The sequence below is a fragment of the Haematobia irritans genome, chromosome 3 (assembly GCF_050003625.1).
Source record: "Haematobia irritans isolate KBUSLIRL chromosome 3, ASM5000362v1, whole genome shotgun sequence".
NCBI classification, from domain to species: Eukaryota; Metazoa; Arthropoda; class Insecta; order Diptera; family Muscidae; genus Haematobia; species Haematobia irritans.
In genome coordinates this window covers 37,885,637-37,901,162 of record NC_134399.1, presented here as the reverse complement: position 1 = coordinate 37,901,162, position 15,526 = coordinate 37,885,637, and the positions used below count along the sequence as shown (strand labels likewise).

Sequence of the window (15,526 nt, the reverse complement as noted above, 5' to 3'; positions counted from 1 at the left end):
AGAAAAAGATAACATTATTATTAAATACTTGATATATTAACAAACGATATGTATATAATGTAATATATTACTGTTAGTCTGTAAGGGTTTAATCCATAGATGAAAATAATAAAAAAAAGGCATAAAAACAACAATAAAAGGTATTCAGTCCATGTTTGAATAATTTGTAGTATTCAAAATTAAGTATTTTGATGGTATAATGACAAAAGACAAAAGACTGTTGTACATTTTCTCCATGCAGATTCGATCTTCTTTCGAAAAAAGACGCCCGCTATGCTGCATTAGCGTAGCTAGACAATTTACCTAGGGGGGGGGTCTAGCGTAGCTAGACAATTTTCCTCGTTTTATTTTATAAAAATGCATAAAAATCAGACATCAAGATAACTAGAAAATTAATATTTAATAAAGCAACTAAAAGTAGTTCCACACTTCTTCCCAACAAAAAAAAAATGGGAGTTGTTCTAAAGGCACAACTTTAAAAGCGCTTCCAAAAATGTCCTCACAAAGAAGTTAATTATTTTAACTGCACAGGAAGTTTTTTTAATTCAGTAGGTTAAATTTTAATAAAATGGTACAAATTATTCATTCTAGAATGCTAAAACCATTCTAGGAAAATCGAAAATTTTTGAAAATATTCCAGGGCAAACGTATCAGACAAGCATTAGAATGCATTAAAAATTACAAAAAATATCTATTTAGGAAAATATCACAAAGTTTTTTAATTCACATTCAAAATACAGAATTCGGATGACACCCCCCGGAGGCCTTCCTACGAATAAACATAAGGCTTGTGGGTGGAGCGCTTCAATACTTTAGTCCCTCTGCTCGTAAATGTTGAAAAGGAGAGCTCCTCCAATGTTCTAATAACAGGTTGGCTGATAAGTCCCCGGTCTGACACATAGATGGCGTCGCTAGTATTAAATGCATATTATTTTTATATAGTACCAACCTTCAAATGATTCGTGTCAAAATTTGACGTGTGTAAGTCAATTAGTTTGTGAGATAGAGCGTCTTTTGTGAAGCAACTTTTGTTATTGTGAAAAAATGGGAAAAAAAAAGGAATTTCGTGTTTTGATAAAATACTGTTCTGAAGGGAAAAAATACGGTGGAAGTAAAAACTTGGCTTGATAATGAGTTTCCGGACTCTGCCCCAGGGAAATCAACAATAGTTGAGTGGTATGCAAAATTCAAGCGTGGTGAAATGAGCACGGAGGACGGTGAACGCAGTGGACGCCCGAAAGAGGTGGTTACCGACGAAAACATCAAAAAAAATCCACAAAATGATTTTGAATGACCGTAAAATGAAATTGATCGAGATAGCAGAGGCCTTAAAGATATCAAAGGAACGTGTTGGTCATATCATTCATCAATATTTAGATATGCGGAAGCTCTGTGCAAAATGGGTACCGCGCGAGCTCACATTTGACCAAAAACAACAACGTGTTTATGATTCTGAGCGGTGTTTGCTGCTATTAACTCGTAATATTTACACCCGAGTTTTTCCGTCGATATGTGACAATGGATGAAACATGGCTCCATCACTACACTCCTGAGTCCAATCGACAGTCGGCTGAGTGGACAGCGACCGGAAAGTAATGGCCTCTGTTTTTTGGGATGCGCATGGAATAATTTTTATCGATTATCTTGAGAAGGGAAAAACCATCAACAGTGACTATTATATGGCGTTATTGGAGCGTTTGAAGGTCGAAATCGCGGCAAAACGGCCCCATATGAAGAAGAAAAAAGTGTTGTTCCACCAAGACAACGCACCGTGCCACAAGTCATTGAGAACGATGGCAAAAATTCATGAATTGGGCTTCGAATTGCTTTCCCACCCACCGTATTCTCCAGATCTGGCCCCAGCGACTTTTTCTTGTTCTCAGACCTCAAAAGAATGTTCGCAGGGAAAAAATTTGGCTGCAATGAAGAGGTGATCGCCGAAACTGAGGCCTATTTTGAGGCAAAACCGAAGGAGTACTACCAAAATGGTATCAAAAAATTGGAAGGTCGTTGTATCGCTCTTGAAGGGAACTATGTTGAATAATAAAAACGAATTTTGAGAAAAAATGTGTTTTTCTTTGTTAGACCGGTGACTTATCAGCCAACCTGTTATTTAAAAAAAAAATATTTTTTTTAGAAAATTTGTGAGATTTGAACCAGCCTTCTTTGGTTTTTCATTCATAATAATAAAGAACATCCCAGGAAGGAGTTAGAATGTCATGTCGTGGTGTCATATTAGGTTCGTATCACAAACATTTGAATAGACGTTTTGATGCATCGTGTTTAATGGTGTTTGTGGCTGAGTGTGCCAAAGTGTTCTGTTATGGTGCCAACAGACGCAAGTTCAACCCCCGGTGGAAGCGAAAAAGTTTTTCAATTTGTTACAATTATAAACTCAATTTTTAGAAAATTTAAACTAAAATGTATCACAAACATCGATATCACAAAAATAATTAAATATTTTTCGTCAACTCAAAAAAAAAAAAAAAATAGCGCCATAGGATGGGCACAAATTTTAAGAAATTTTGGACTACGAATTTAGTAAATATTGATTCATTCATTTGTTTATAAATTTTCCCTTTTTTAGTTAATTTTGCTACCGTACACAAAAATTTCAAGGAAACTTTCTCATAATAGAGAAATGTTAACTAAACATGACATAATAATTGTCATGAAATAAAATAGAGGTAAATTGGATGTTACGCCATAGAGGGCTCAGTTTTTTTGTGTGCAATGTTCATTCATTTGGACTTTTTTCCCATCCATGACAGATTTGTTGATTGAAGAAATTGCTGCTTCCAATCACAATTATTAACTTTAACTTAAATTGTAGGTCGCAAAATTTGCTCTTAATAATGGGGATTATTTTTATTGCAAAAAATTATTTGTTTGTAGTTAAATTTTATTGTTTTTTTTTCTCGAAATTTTCCATAGCCCAATGAAATTTTCCTTTTTTTCAAGAATGTCTCAAACGTGGGAACACATAAGTTCAATATGAACTAAATCAGAAGAAAATTTTCGTACCATTCCCAAAAACAGTTGGAATAAACTACTGTGTGGTTAAAATGGTACCAATGATTTTTCTATCAACATTCTATCCTTAACGTAAGGACAATAAATCTTTGTAGTTAACAATTTTTTTATTTATTTTTTGTCCACCATATGTTATACTTTTATTATGAATAATTTAATTGACGGGTGTTACACTTATTATAACTTTCTTGTACAAATACTCGAACACTAATCATCGAATCCATAGCAATTTCCAATGTTTACAACTGTCACCAAATTAATTATCACCCACTTAACAAATTTGGACAGTAAATGTTGTCCAAGTTTCGAAATTATAGTGCAAGTCTCTTTAATGATTAATGACAAATTACATATGTATGTACGTACACTCTCAACAAATTGTTTTAGTTGACACACAAATTTCAGCTAATAACTAACAATGTGAACTTACGATGGCTAGAAATTTCAAACCATCAATGACTACGCCTATAGATAGAAATCTATTAAGCGTTTATTTGAAGAACAAACTTCTCAATTACAGGTTATGTTAGCTTAGCTTCATTTGAAAAGGTCAATTGAGGTGCTGTGTGATCACGGTTGCCACTCGACCCAAAAATAATCTACCAAAATTTGGAGAAAAGTTTAACAAAAAAAATATCAAAATAAAAAAAATACAAATTGTATTTCTATATGAAATGTTGTCAACATTTTATTTCTATAGAAAATTTTGTCAAAATTTTATTTCTATAGAAAATTTTGTCAAAATTTTATTTCTATAGAAAATTTTGTCAAAATTTTATTTCTATAGAAAATTTTGTCAACATTTTATTTCTATAGAAAATTTTGTCAACATTTTATTTCTATAGAAGATTTTGTCAAAATTTTATTTCTATAGAAAATGTTTCAAAATTTTATTTCTATAGAAAATGTTGTCAAAATTTTATTTCTATGGAAAATTTTGTCAAAATTTTATTTCTATAGAAAATGTTGTCAAAATTTTATTTATATAGAAAATTTTGTCAAAATTTTATTTCTATAGAAAATTTTGTCAAAATTTTATTTCAGAAAAAGGCCAGAACTTTTTTTATCACCCCCGATTGATATTATATAACTGCTAAATTGAATTGCGATTAAATAATGTTTTCGTAAATCACAATAGCAGTCTATTGTGATTGACTTTTACAATACGAGGAACAAACACAGTAAATTTAAATAATTAAATTAAAAAAAAATGAAGTGAACTTTAAATTTTTTTTACAATGGGAATGTTTTTCGTTAACTCTTTATATAATATTTTGGATATAAGCATGCTATTTTATTATTTCAATTACTATTGTGATTTTATCTAAACATCTTTTGTTTATTTTATTTCAGGGGCAAATGGATTATTTGTAAGATTGCACGCAAACTTACCACTAAGCTAGAAATTCTCTACAACATAAATTCCAAAAATTCATTCTATGTGTAAAAAATGAAAAAGTTTACATTCAGAGGCGTTCTTGATGGATTTCGACAAACGGTTCAGCCCCAAACTGCACGACAAGAACAGGAAATTCATGAGACCCTTAGACCTGATCATTTCTCGATAAAGAAGGTACGTACGTCTTTGATTAAGATAGATTTTTTTAAAAACTTTGCAAATATTATAGTGAAAGTGAGTGTCAGTGATCAGATGTGAGTATTTGAAAATTAGTGCCCAATAAAATTGGCTATAGTTAGCGTTTGTTTTATTTGGTAGTGTTCAATTTAAGGGCTATCATAAGACACACGCGGCTATGGCCGATTTCGAAATAATCATCGAAGATCTGGTGACAAGATTTGTGTATTGTTTAAAACATTTGTCGTGTCAATAAAATTTTGAATTGATTTTTTTGTCAAATTCAGTTCAAATTTTAATTGGAAAAAATATAGGCGATATATTTCTCTGTGTAGTGTGCTATATGACCAATCTGAAACGATAAAAATCAACTATTGTTTAATGGTAAGCCTTTAAGTTTTGGTATTAAGGAACCTAATACAAATATCATTTCCTGTATTCTCGTAATCAAAGTACAGGTCTTAAAATGATTCTATCGTTACGAAATTGACACGAGTCACGTTTTAGTCAGAGAATGGACGCTACAGAAGTGAGAAAAAAAATTGGGCAATAAATGAGACTTGGGTTTTTGAATCCATCTACAGACAAACAGACGGACACATGGGTATCGGTAAATCGTATCAAGGAGCAATTATGAGTGGATGAAAACACTGGACAACGAATACTACTTGGTTGAAGTATAGGCAGACTGACAGTCGGACAGGAAGAGAGACAAGCAGGCGGATGGACGTCAATAAATCGAATCAGGGATAGATTATGAGTGGGAGACTTTGATTTCAAGGGTAAAAATCGGACGAAAAATGCGACAGAGACTTTGACTTCAAAAAATCATCTGCAGAAAGACAGGGACGCAAATAGACCGACAGACAAACGGACAAGCATACAAACAGATGGGCGTCAATAAATCGAACAAATCGGACAGCCAATGTGACCAAGAATGAAGCCGCCGAGTCGCGCCGCTGATTTCAGTCGCCGCCGCCCATTTTTTGCCAGTCGACGCCGCCGCAGAATATGTCGACTCATCTCGACGCAAATTTAGCCACCAATTAATCAAAAATATTAATTTAAATCAGAAAAAAAATTATTAATAATTGTCCTATTTTTGCCAACCTTTTGAACCTTCCACCCACAATCAATCAATTTCAAACTTCTATACCAGTTTTGCAAAAATTTAGCTGAGAAAATTTTAACGAAATGTACATTTGATTGTACAACTAACCTCATTACCACTCGAATAACTTCAAATTGATTTTATAATGGATAACTAGGCGTCGCCGAATGGACAAATTTATATCGGCTTAGTCGTCAAGCCACCGCCGCCGGAGGCAAAAATTTAGTGTCAGCCGCCGCCGACAAAAATGGGTCAGCTTCATTCTCTTAGTGACTTAGACTTGGACTTCAAGAATATATCTACAGCAGAGAATGAAACCTCCGAGTGGCGACGCAAATTTAAGCCGCCGCTGCCCAGTTTTTACGAGTCGATGCCGCCGCTGAATATGTCGATTCATCTCGACTCAAATTTAGCCACAAATTAATCAAAAATATAGATTTAAATCAGAAAAAATAATTAATAATTATTGTATTTTTTGCAAAAATTTTGAACTTTCCACCCACAATTGATCAGTATCAAATTGTTATAATAAATTTGCAAAAATTTAGCTCCGAAAATTTGAATGAAATGTAAATTTGACTGTAAGTTTGGTTGTACAATTAATCTCATTACCATTTGGATGGCATCAAATTGATTTTATAATGGATAAGTGTGTGCCGCTGAATAGAAAAATTTATATCGGCTTAGCAGTCAAGCCGCCGCCACCTGAGGCAAACATTTAGTGTCAGCCGACAAAAAGGGGCGGCTTCATTCTCTGATCTACAGACCGACAGACAGACGATAAATCGAATTGAGGAGCGATTCTTAGAGAATGAATATGCAATCTAGATATTTATTTCAAGACAGACAGAAAAATAGATTCCGAACAGACAGACGAATAGACCTACAGACGTACAAACAGACGTAGGGACAAACATATAGACGGATCAATAGAAAGAGAGAAGGACGTCGATAAATCGAATCAGGCGCCCTTTATGAGTGAGGGAGCCACCGTGGTGCAATGGTTAGCATGCCCGCCTTGCATACACAAGGTCGTGGGTTCGATTCCTGCTTCGACCGAACACCAAAAAGTTTTCCAGCGGTGGATTATCCCACCTCAGTAATGCTGGTGACATTTCTGAGGGTCTCAAAACTTCTCTAAGTGGTTTCACTGCAATGTGGAACGCCGTTCGGACTAGCGCTATAAAAAGGAGGTCCCTTGTCATTGAGCTTAACGTGGAATCGGGCAGCACTCTGTGATAAAAGAGAAGTTCACCAATGTGGTATCACAATGGACTGAATAGTCTAAGTTAGCCTGATACATCGAGCTGCCACCTAACCTAACCTAACCTTTAAGAGTGTATTACATAAATCTGACAACAAATGTGACCTAGACTTCGACTTCACGAATACAAAAACAAACAAACAAACGGATCGATGTAGATAATTTGAATCGTGGAGCGATAAGGGGATGAATAAAATCAAACAAAACAAACAGATGGACGTCGATAAATCGAATCATCATGAATCCCGCTACTACGGATGATGGTATTTCATTTACCTTTGGCGTCGTGACAGTGACTGATCCGATGAGGTGCGCGATATTCTTCAACCGACAGTTTGTAGAGCATCCCGACAGTGATAGAGCGAAAAGCAGAGCCATTCGTCGCATCCGTGGTCTCCGCGCCGACTACACTCCACAATTTACCACAACCGAAGTTACCGATGTCATCAACAGCGCGAAACCATCCAAAGCGCTGGGCCCCGACGTAATCTCTATGCTAATGCTCCTCCTCAATTTGTCATTGGAATCGCTCATTATATCCGATATCTGGGAAATGGGCAGGGTGATTCCACTACTGAAACCGGCCAAAGACTCGAGCAATGGTGAATCTTGCAGACCGATTTCTCTCCTCTCGCCAGTAGCCAAGACAATTGAGGCACTACTCCTCCTCAGCCTTGTGGAGAATTTCCCAGCTGAACTCTTCAAGGTACATAGAACGACCACGGCTTTGTATGCCATTTCAGCATATATAAATACAGAACTCAATCAGCCCAAGCCGAGTCACAGGACGGTCCTCGTGGCGCTTGACCTATCGAAGGCATTCGAATGGGTCAAGCATGTCAGACAGGTAGTCCAGACGCCGGGGATAGGAAGGCAAGACCCCGTAGTGTGAAATAGGGAATTCTCCAGGGTGGGGTGATATTCCCTGCACTGTTTAACGTCTACCTATCTTCTATTCCACCCCCTCATGACGGTGTCGAAATTGTATCATGCGCAGACGACTTAACAATCATGGCATCCTGGCCGAATATTGATTATATATGCGATCAATTAAACGTCTACCTCATTAATCTTACAAGTTATTTCACAGAAAGAAATTTGAAGATATCCCCCACCAAATCCTCAGCCACACTAATTCCGACCACAAATTAACCCGAGATTCTCGGGGTCACATTCGAAAGCCTTTTTAGGTCGTCTGCCCATGGCACTTCAATTTGTAATAAGCTCCGCAGTAGAAACAATGGCGTAGCCTGCAGGTGACATTCAGCTTTCAGTTTCCTGGATCCCTGCGACCCTTATCCTTTTCCGATTCATAAAGTCCACTACCTCACTAATCTTACGACGGAACCCATTGCAATTAAATTGCAAAAACGATGCACTATCCGGAACTGGTACAACAATATTGGGTGTGAGATGATGCGGAGGAGAATATTGTTGTACGGGAGATGTCGGGGGTCACATTCGAAAGCCTTTTTAGGTCGTAATAAGCTCCGCAGTAGAAACAATGGCGTAGGCTGCAGGTGGCATTCAGCTGGATCGCCGCGACCCTTATCCTTTTAGTCCACGATCTCGCTAATCTTACCACGGAACCCGTTGTCGTTGGTACAGCATCCTGCCACGTAGTCAGTATGACTATACTCCCGCAGCGCAGCGATGTTAGGCCGAAGCAGTTCCGAAAGTGTACCCATTCCAAGCACCGGTTACACCTCTCCGAACAATACCGTGGTCCGGGGGTTTCCCGGCTCGGACCAACAGCAAACGGAGAAGGCTCCCCGGAATGCACCTTCTCCAACACAAAAATACGGACGAAACAACACGTACACTGATGTGGCAGCCGCTGGCCAATGGGTAGAATCCATCGGGACAATCCGTGGGATTGAAACAAGGTCCTCAAGTCACTTGCCGGCAGCACTTGGCGTGCGGACCAAGAAACCTTGTTAACGACCTATAAGGCAATTGGACGGTCAGTGGTGTGGACACCTCAGACAAGTGATACGCAGTGAAATAACATACAGACCTGCCAGAACGCTGCCCTTAGACCTGCGACAGGATGTCTCCGCAGCACACCCCTGGATCACCTTTATGTGGATACAAAGATCAGTATCTCTTGGTTTGTCAAAGCAGTATCTCCTGGGTAGTTATCGGAGTAATCATCCAAACTGACATCTTATGGATAGACAACCACCACCCAGTAATGTAAGGGTTGATATACATCATCTAGGCGCGAGATCCAGCTCTACAAAAGAGAGTCTCTAGGTCAAGCTGCGTACTAGGCAGGTCTAAACAGGATTCATGGGGATGGTGCAGCTGAAGCGGTGAGAACCTATAATTCCGACCACCGCCCATAGCACCGGAGGAAAGAGACCTCCCACGGCAGGGTAGTTTTGGCCCAATTAAGATCAGGCAAGTGCAGCCGCTTCTGTATCTATTTATAGCAGTTTCGACCAAACACCGAAAAAGATTTCAGCGGTGCAGTAATGCCGGCGGCATTTCTAAGTGTTTATGTGGTTCACCGTAGTGTCGTCGTCGTTGAAATGTCGTTGAGTTAAACATAGAATCGGGGTGCACTCATTGGTAAGAGAAAAGTTCATCACTTGTGGTATTGCAATGGCCCGAATAGTCTAAGTAAACCTAAAATAACTATACTTAACCTAAGCTAACCTACTTCATACACGCATAGAAAAAAATCATGAACGGGCCGCACGTTTCAAAACGATCCGTTTATGAAAGTGAATCAACACACATGTGGTGTGAAACGGAGAAAAGACGGTGTCAATGTGACAACGATAAAATGAAAACATGTGTTGTCAAAATAACAACCAGCGTTCATGATCTGAAAACGTAATGGTTACGAATTTAAAAGAAAATTCCGTTACCGTGACTCGAAACTTAGCACATTACACCATCTAATGAATATTTTAAGACATTTCATGGTCAAAGAAAAATGAAAGCAATTTATGATACCGTGAACGCCCATGAACATTTTTCGTGAACGTTTCTGTTTCATTTTGTTACCGTTCGTTCACGATTTTGGAGATTGCCACAAGGCGGTGTAATATAACCCTTGGTATTAATAAAGGGTGATTTGTTAAGAGCTTGATAACTTTTTAAAAAAAAAAAACGCATAAAATTTGCAAAATCTCATCGGTTCTTTATTTGAAACGTTAGATTGGTCCATGACATTTACTTTTTGAAGATAATTTCATTTAAATGTTGACCGCGGCTGCGTCTTAGGTGGTCCATTCGGAAAGTCCAATTTTGGGCAACTTTTTCGAGCATTTCGGCCGGAATAGCCCGAATTTCTTCGGAAATGTTGTCTTCCAAAGCTGGAATAGTTGCTGGCTTATTTCTGTAGACTTTAGACTTGACGTAGACCCACAAAAAATAGTCTAAAGGCGTCAAATCGCATGATCTTGGTGGCCAACTTACCGGTCCATTTCTTGAGATGAATTGTTCTCCGAAGTTTTCCCTCAAAATGGCCATAGAATCGCGAGCTGTGTGGCATGTAGCGCCATCTTGTTGAAACCACATGTCAACCAAGTTCAGTTCTTCCATTTTTGGCAACAAAAAGTTTGTTAGCATCGAACGATAGCGATCGCCATTCACCGTAACGTTGCGTCCAACAGCATCTTTGAAAAAATACGGTCCAATGATTCCACCAGCGTACAAACCACACCAAACAGTGCATTTTTCGGGATGCATGGGCAGTTCTTGAACGGCTTCTGGTTGCTCTTCACTCCAAATGCGGCAATTTTGCTTATTTACGTAGCCATTCAACCAGAAATGAGCCTCATCGCTGAACAAAATTTGTCGATAAAAAAGCGGATTTTCTGCCAACTTTTCTAGGGCCCATTCACTGAAAATTCGACGTTGTGGCAGATCGTAAGTCTATTCATGATGAAATGTCAAAGCATACTGAGCATCTTTCTCTTTGACACCATGTCTGAAATTCCACGTGATCTGTCAAATACTAATGCATGAAAATCCTAACCTCAAAAGAATCACCCTTTAGTAAACGACGTTTTAATTGGGCTTAGCAACAAAGGCAGTGGAGTACGCGGATGACATCGTATTATTGATATCAGAAAAAATCGTGGATACGATCCCAGATGTGTTGAATGAGGCTTTACAGTATCATTCAGACTGGACCAGTGGATGTGGATTGGGTGTGAACTCTGGAAAAACAGAGCTCGTACTCTTCACTAGAAGAAAGAACATCATTGGATACAAAGGTCCTGAACAGAGAATGAAGCCGCCGAGTCGCGCCGCCGATTTCAGTCGCCGCAGACCATTTTTTGCCAGTCGACGCCGCCACCGAATATGTCGACTCAAGTTTAGCCGCCAATTAATCAAAAATATCGGTTTAAATCAGCAAAATGTATTATTAATTGTCGTATTTTTTTTGCAAAAATTTTGAACCTTTCACTGACAATAAATCAATTACAATAAATCAATTGTACAACGAATCCCATTACCAATCGAATACCTACAAATTGATTTTATAATGGATAATTGTCCGCCGCCAAAGAGACATATTTATATCGGCTTAGCCATCAAGCCGCCGCCGACAAAAATGGGTAGGCTTTATTCTCTGGTTTTGAATTTCTAAGGACGGAGTTGAGTCTCTCGAAATCAGCAAAATACTTGGGAGTGCTCTTGCCAAAAATTAGTCGCGGAACGATGGGAACTGCGGTATTCCCATAGGTTAGGTTAGGTTAGATGGTAGCCCGATGTTTCAGGCTCACTTAGACTATTCAGTCCATTGTGATACCACATTGGTGAACTTCTCTCTTATCACTGCTGCCCGATTCGATGTTAAGCTCAATGACAAGGGACCTCCTTTTTATAGCCGAGTCCGAACGGCGTTCCACATTGCAGTGAAACCACTTAGAGAAGCTTTGAAACCCTCAGAAATGTCACCAGCATTACTGGTGTTCGATTGAAGCAGGAATCGAACCCACGACCTTGTGTATGCAAGGCGGGCATGCTAACCATTGCACCACGGTGGCTCCCCATATTCTATACTGCGGTTATAAGACCTATGGCTACATATGGCTGCCACGTTTAGTGGACAATCGCGAACCAACAAAATCAGATATCAACAAGTATATACAGCAGTAAGTTCGGCCGGGCCGAATCTTAAATACCCACCACCATGAACCAAATATTACGTTTTCCTTTGAAATTACAGGAGGGCTTGAGGTCTTGAGGACACTTCCCGACGATAAATTTAAAAATTTCACCTATGAGGACTATATCAGATTCTGGATTTATAAGAACCATTTTTGTTTGAGTTTTAGAGGAATCATTAACATCTCTTGTAAGTGTGCAAGAAAATTATAAAATAACGTCTTGATTTGAAATCTTAAATCTGTAGATTTTCACCCGAGAAGTAAAATCTGGAAAATTTACATTGAGTTTCAAGCAATTTTCATGATCAGTGCGCCTTCTACACCCTCAAGAAGTGAAGTCGGTCTATATGGAGGCATTACCAAATGGACCGATAAAAACTTAACCCGATACACGTTTTTGTGAGCCTAAAATACCAGAATATTTACAATTTCAGGCAAATCGGATAAAAACTACGGTTTCTACAAACCCAAGCAGTTAAATCGGGAGATCGTTCTTATGGGGGCTAACTACAATATGGACCGATGCTCACCGTTTTCAGCTCACCTTTTTATGGCTCGAAAATACCTCTAGATTTCCAATTCCAAAACTTCGGATTCTAGAAGCCTAAGAAGTAAAATCGGGATATCGGTCTATATAGGGGCTATACCAAAACATGAACCGATACTCACCATTTGTGGCACACCTCTTATGGACTAAAATACCTATAAATTTTCAATTTCAGGCAAATTGTATATAAACTACGGATTCTAAAGGGTGATTTGTTAAGAGCTTGATAACTTTTAAAAAAAAAAAAAAACGCATAAAATTTGCAAAATCTCATCGGTTCTTTATTTGAAACGTTAGATTGGTCCATGACATTTACTTTTAGAAGATAATTTCATTTAAATGTTGACCGCGGCTGCGTCTTAGGTGGTCCATTCGGAAAGTCCAATTTTGGGCAACTTTTTCGAGCATTTCGGCCGGAATAGCCCGAATTTCTTCGGAAATGTTGTCTTCCAAAGCTGGAATAGTTGCTGGCTTATTTCTGTAGACTTTAGACTTGACGTAGCCCCACAAAAAATAGTCTAAAGGCGTCAAATCGCATGATCTTGGTGGCCAACTTACCGGTCCATTTCTTGAGATGAATTGTTCTCCGAAGTTTTCCCTCAAAATGGCCATAGAATCGCGAGCTGTGTGGCATGTAGCGCCATCTTGTTGAAACCACATGTCAACCAAGTTCAGTTCTTCCATTTTTGGCAACAAAAAGTTTGTTAGCATCGAACGATAGCGATCGCCATTCACCGTAACGTTGCGTCCAACAGCATCTTTGAAAAAATACGGTCCAATGATTCCACCAGCGTACAAACCACACCAAACAGTGCATTTTTCGGGATGCATGGGCAGTTCTTGAACGGCTTCTGGTTGCTCTTCACTCCAAATGCGGCAATTTTGCTTATTTACGTAGCCATTCAACTAGAAATGAGCCTCATCGCTGAACAAAATTTGTCGATAAAAAAGCGGATTTTCTGCCAACTTTTCTAGGGCCCATTCACTGAAAATTCGATGTTGTGGCTCGTTAGTAAGTCTATTCATGATGAAATGTCAAAGCATACTGAGCATCTTTCTCTTTGACACCATGTCTGAAATCCCACGTGATCTGTCAAATACTAATGCATGAAAATCCTAACCTCAAAAGAATCACCCTTTATAAACCCAAGATGTAAAATCGGGAGATCGGTCTATGTAGGGGCTATACCAAAACATGGAACGATACGGACCATTTTCGGCACACCTTTTGATGGTCCTCAAGTACCAGTAGATTTTCAATTTCAGGCAAATTGGATAAATACTATGGTTTCTATAAGCCCAAGACCACAAATGGGGAGGTCGGTTTATATGGGGACCATACCAAAACATGGACCGATGCTCACCATTTGTGGCACACCTCTTTACTGTTCTAAAGTACCTCTCGATTTCCAATTTCAGTTAAATTAGATAAAAACTGCGGTTTCTATAAGTCCAAGAAGTAAAATCGGGAGATCGATCTATATGGGGACTATACCAAAATATGGACCGATACTCACAATTTTTGGCACACGTGTTTGTGGTCCTACAATACCTCTAGATTTCCAATTTGAGGTAAATTGAATAAAAACTGCGGTTTCTAGAAGCCAAGACCCCAAATCGGGAGGTCGGTTTATATGGGGACTATATCAAAACCTGGACCGATATAGCCCATCTTCGAACTTGACCTGCCTGCAGACAAACGACGAGTTTGTGCAAAATTTCAGCACGATTGCTTCATTATTGAAGACTGTAGCGTGATTACAACAGGCAGACAGACAGACAGACGGACAGACGGACATCGTTATATCGTCTTAGAATTTCTCCATGATCAAGAATATATATACTTTATATAGTCGGAAATCGATATTTCGATGTGTTACAAACGGAATGACAAACTTATTATACCCCTGTCACCATTCTATGATGGTGGGTATAAAAATAAATGGGATAAATAGAACGACACTTATGTATATGACAAGCGCTATGGGGACCACAGCCACTGCCGCTTTGGAAGTACTGATGGGAGTCTGCCCACTTTGAATTAAAATCTTTGAATGTACACTCTCTATTTCACTAAAGCCAATTTAACATTATTTTAGTTCATTGAATTATTGTTTGGAGAAAATTTCCTTTGTCCTACGTTAGTTAAATAAAAAACGAAAAAATTACACCATAATGATTTACTAAATTCTACTCCTCACAAAATAGTTCATTATTTCTCTAAATTTGTAAAAATTACTACAAATGGGCCCATCTTGAACTTCGTATGCCACCAAAGACATTCTTGCAGTTTTGAACTCCAATTTTTTCCTTCGAACTACAAAACTTCCTTTAACAAATGAGAAATTAATAATAGGGTTTTTTTCTTTTAGCACTGGATGAAACATTTGTATGGGCTATCCAGAACATCGTTACACGGAGCCACCGTGTTGCAATGGTTAGCGTGCCCGCCTTGCACACACAAGGTCGTGGGTTCGATTCCTGCTACGACCGAACACCAAAACGTTTTTCAGCGGTGGATTATCCCACCCCAGTAATGCTGGTGACATTTCTGAGGGTTTCAAAGGAATGTGGAACGCCGTTCGGACTCGGCTATAAAAAGGAGGTCCCTTGTCATTGAGCTTCACATGGAATCGGGCAGCACTCAGTGATAAGAGAGAAGTTCACCACTGTGGTATCACAATGGACTGAATAGTCTAAGTGAGCCTGATACATCGGGCTGCCACATAACCTAACCTACACTGGTGTTGCCAGATTGCATTTTAATAAAGTGACGCTTTTTAGATTCATAATAGCAATTTATTGTGACTAATTTATCGAATAAAATGAAATTTAAAGTGGTGCAGTGTCATAAATAATGGCA

The 15,526-nt window shown here is 38.5% G+C and overlaps 1 protein-coding gene across 1 annotated transcript in view; it reads left to right on the top strand.

The window, feature by feature from the left end:
• Tomosyn (syntaxin-binding protein tomosyn) overlaps window positions 1-15,526 on the top strand; it is a 180,507-nt gene that overhangs the window by 67,001 nt on the left and 97,980 nt on the right. The window contains exon 2 of the mRNA XM_075303157.1: window positions 4,387-4,606. Coding sequence (XP_075159272.1) covers window positions 4,484-4,606 — 123 coding nt within the window. The 5' untranslated portion in view covers window positions 4,387-4,483. The remainder of the gene's footprint in view (window positions 1-4,386; window positions 4,607-15,526) is intronic.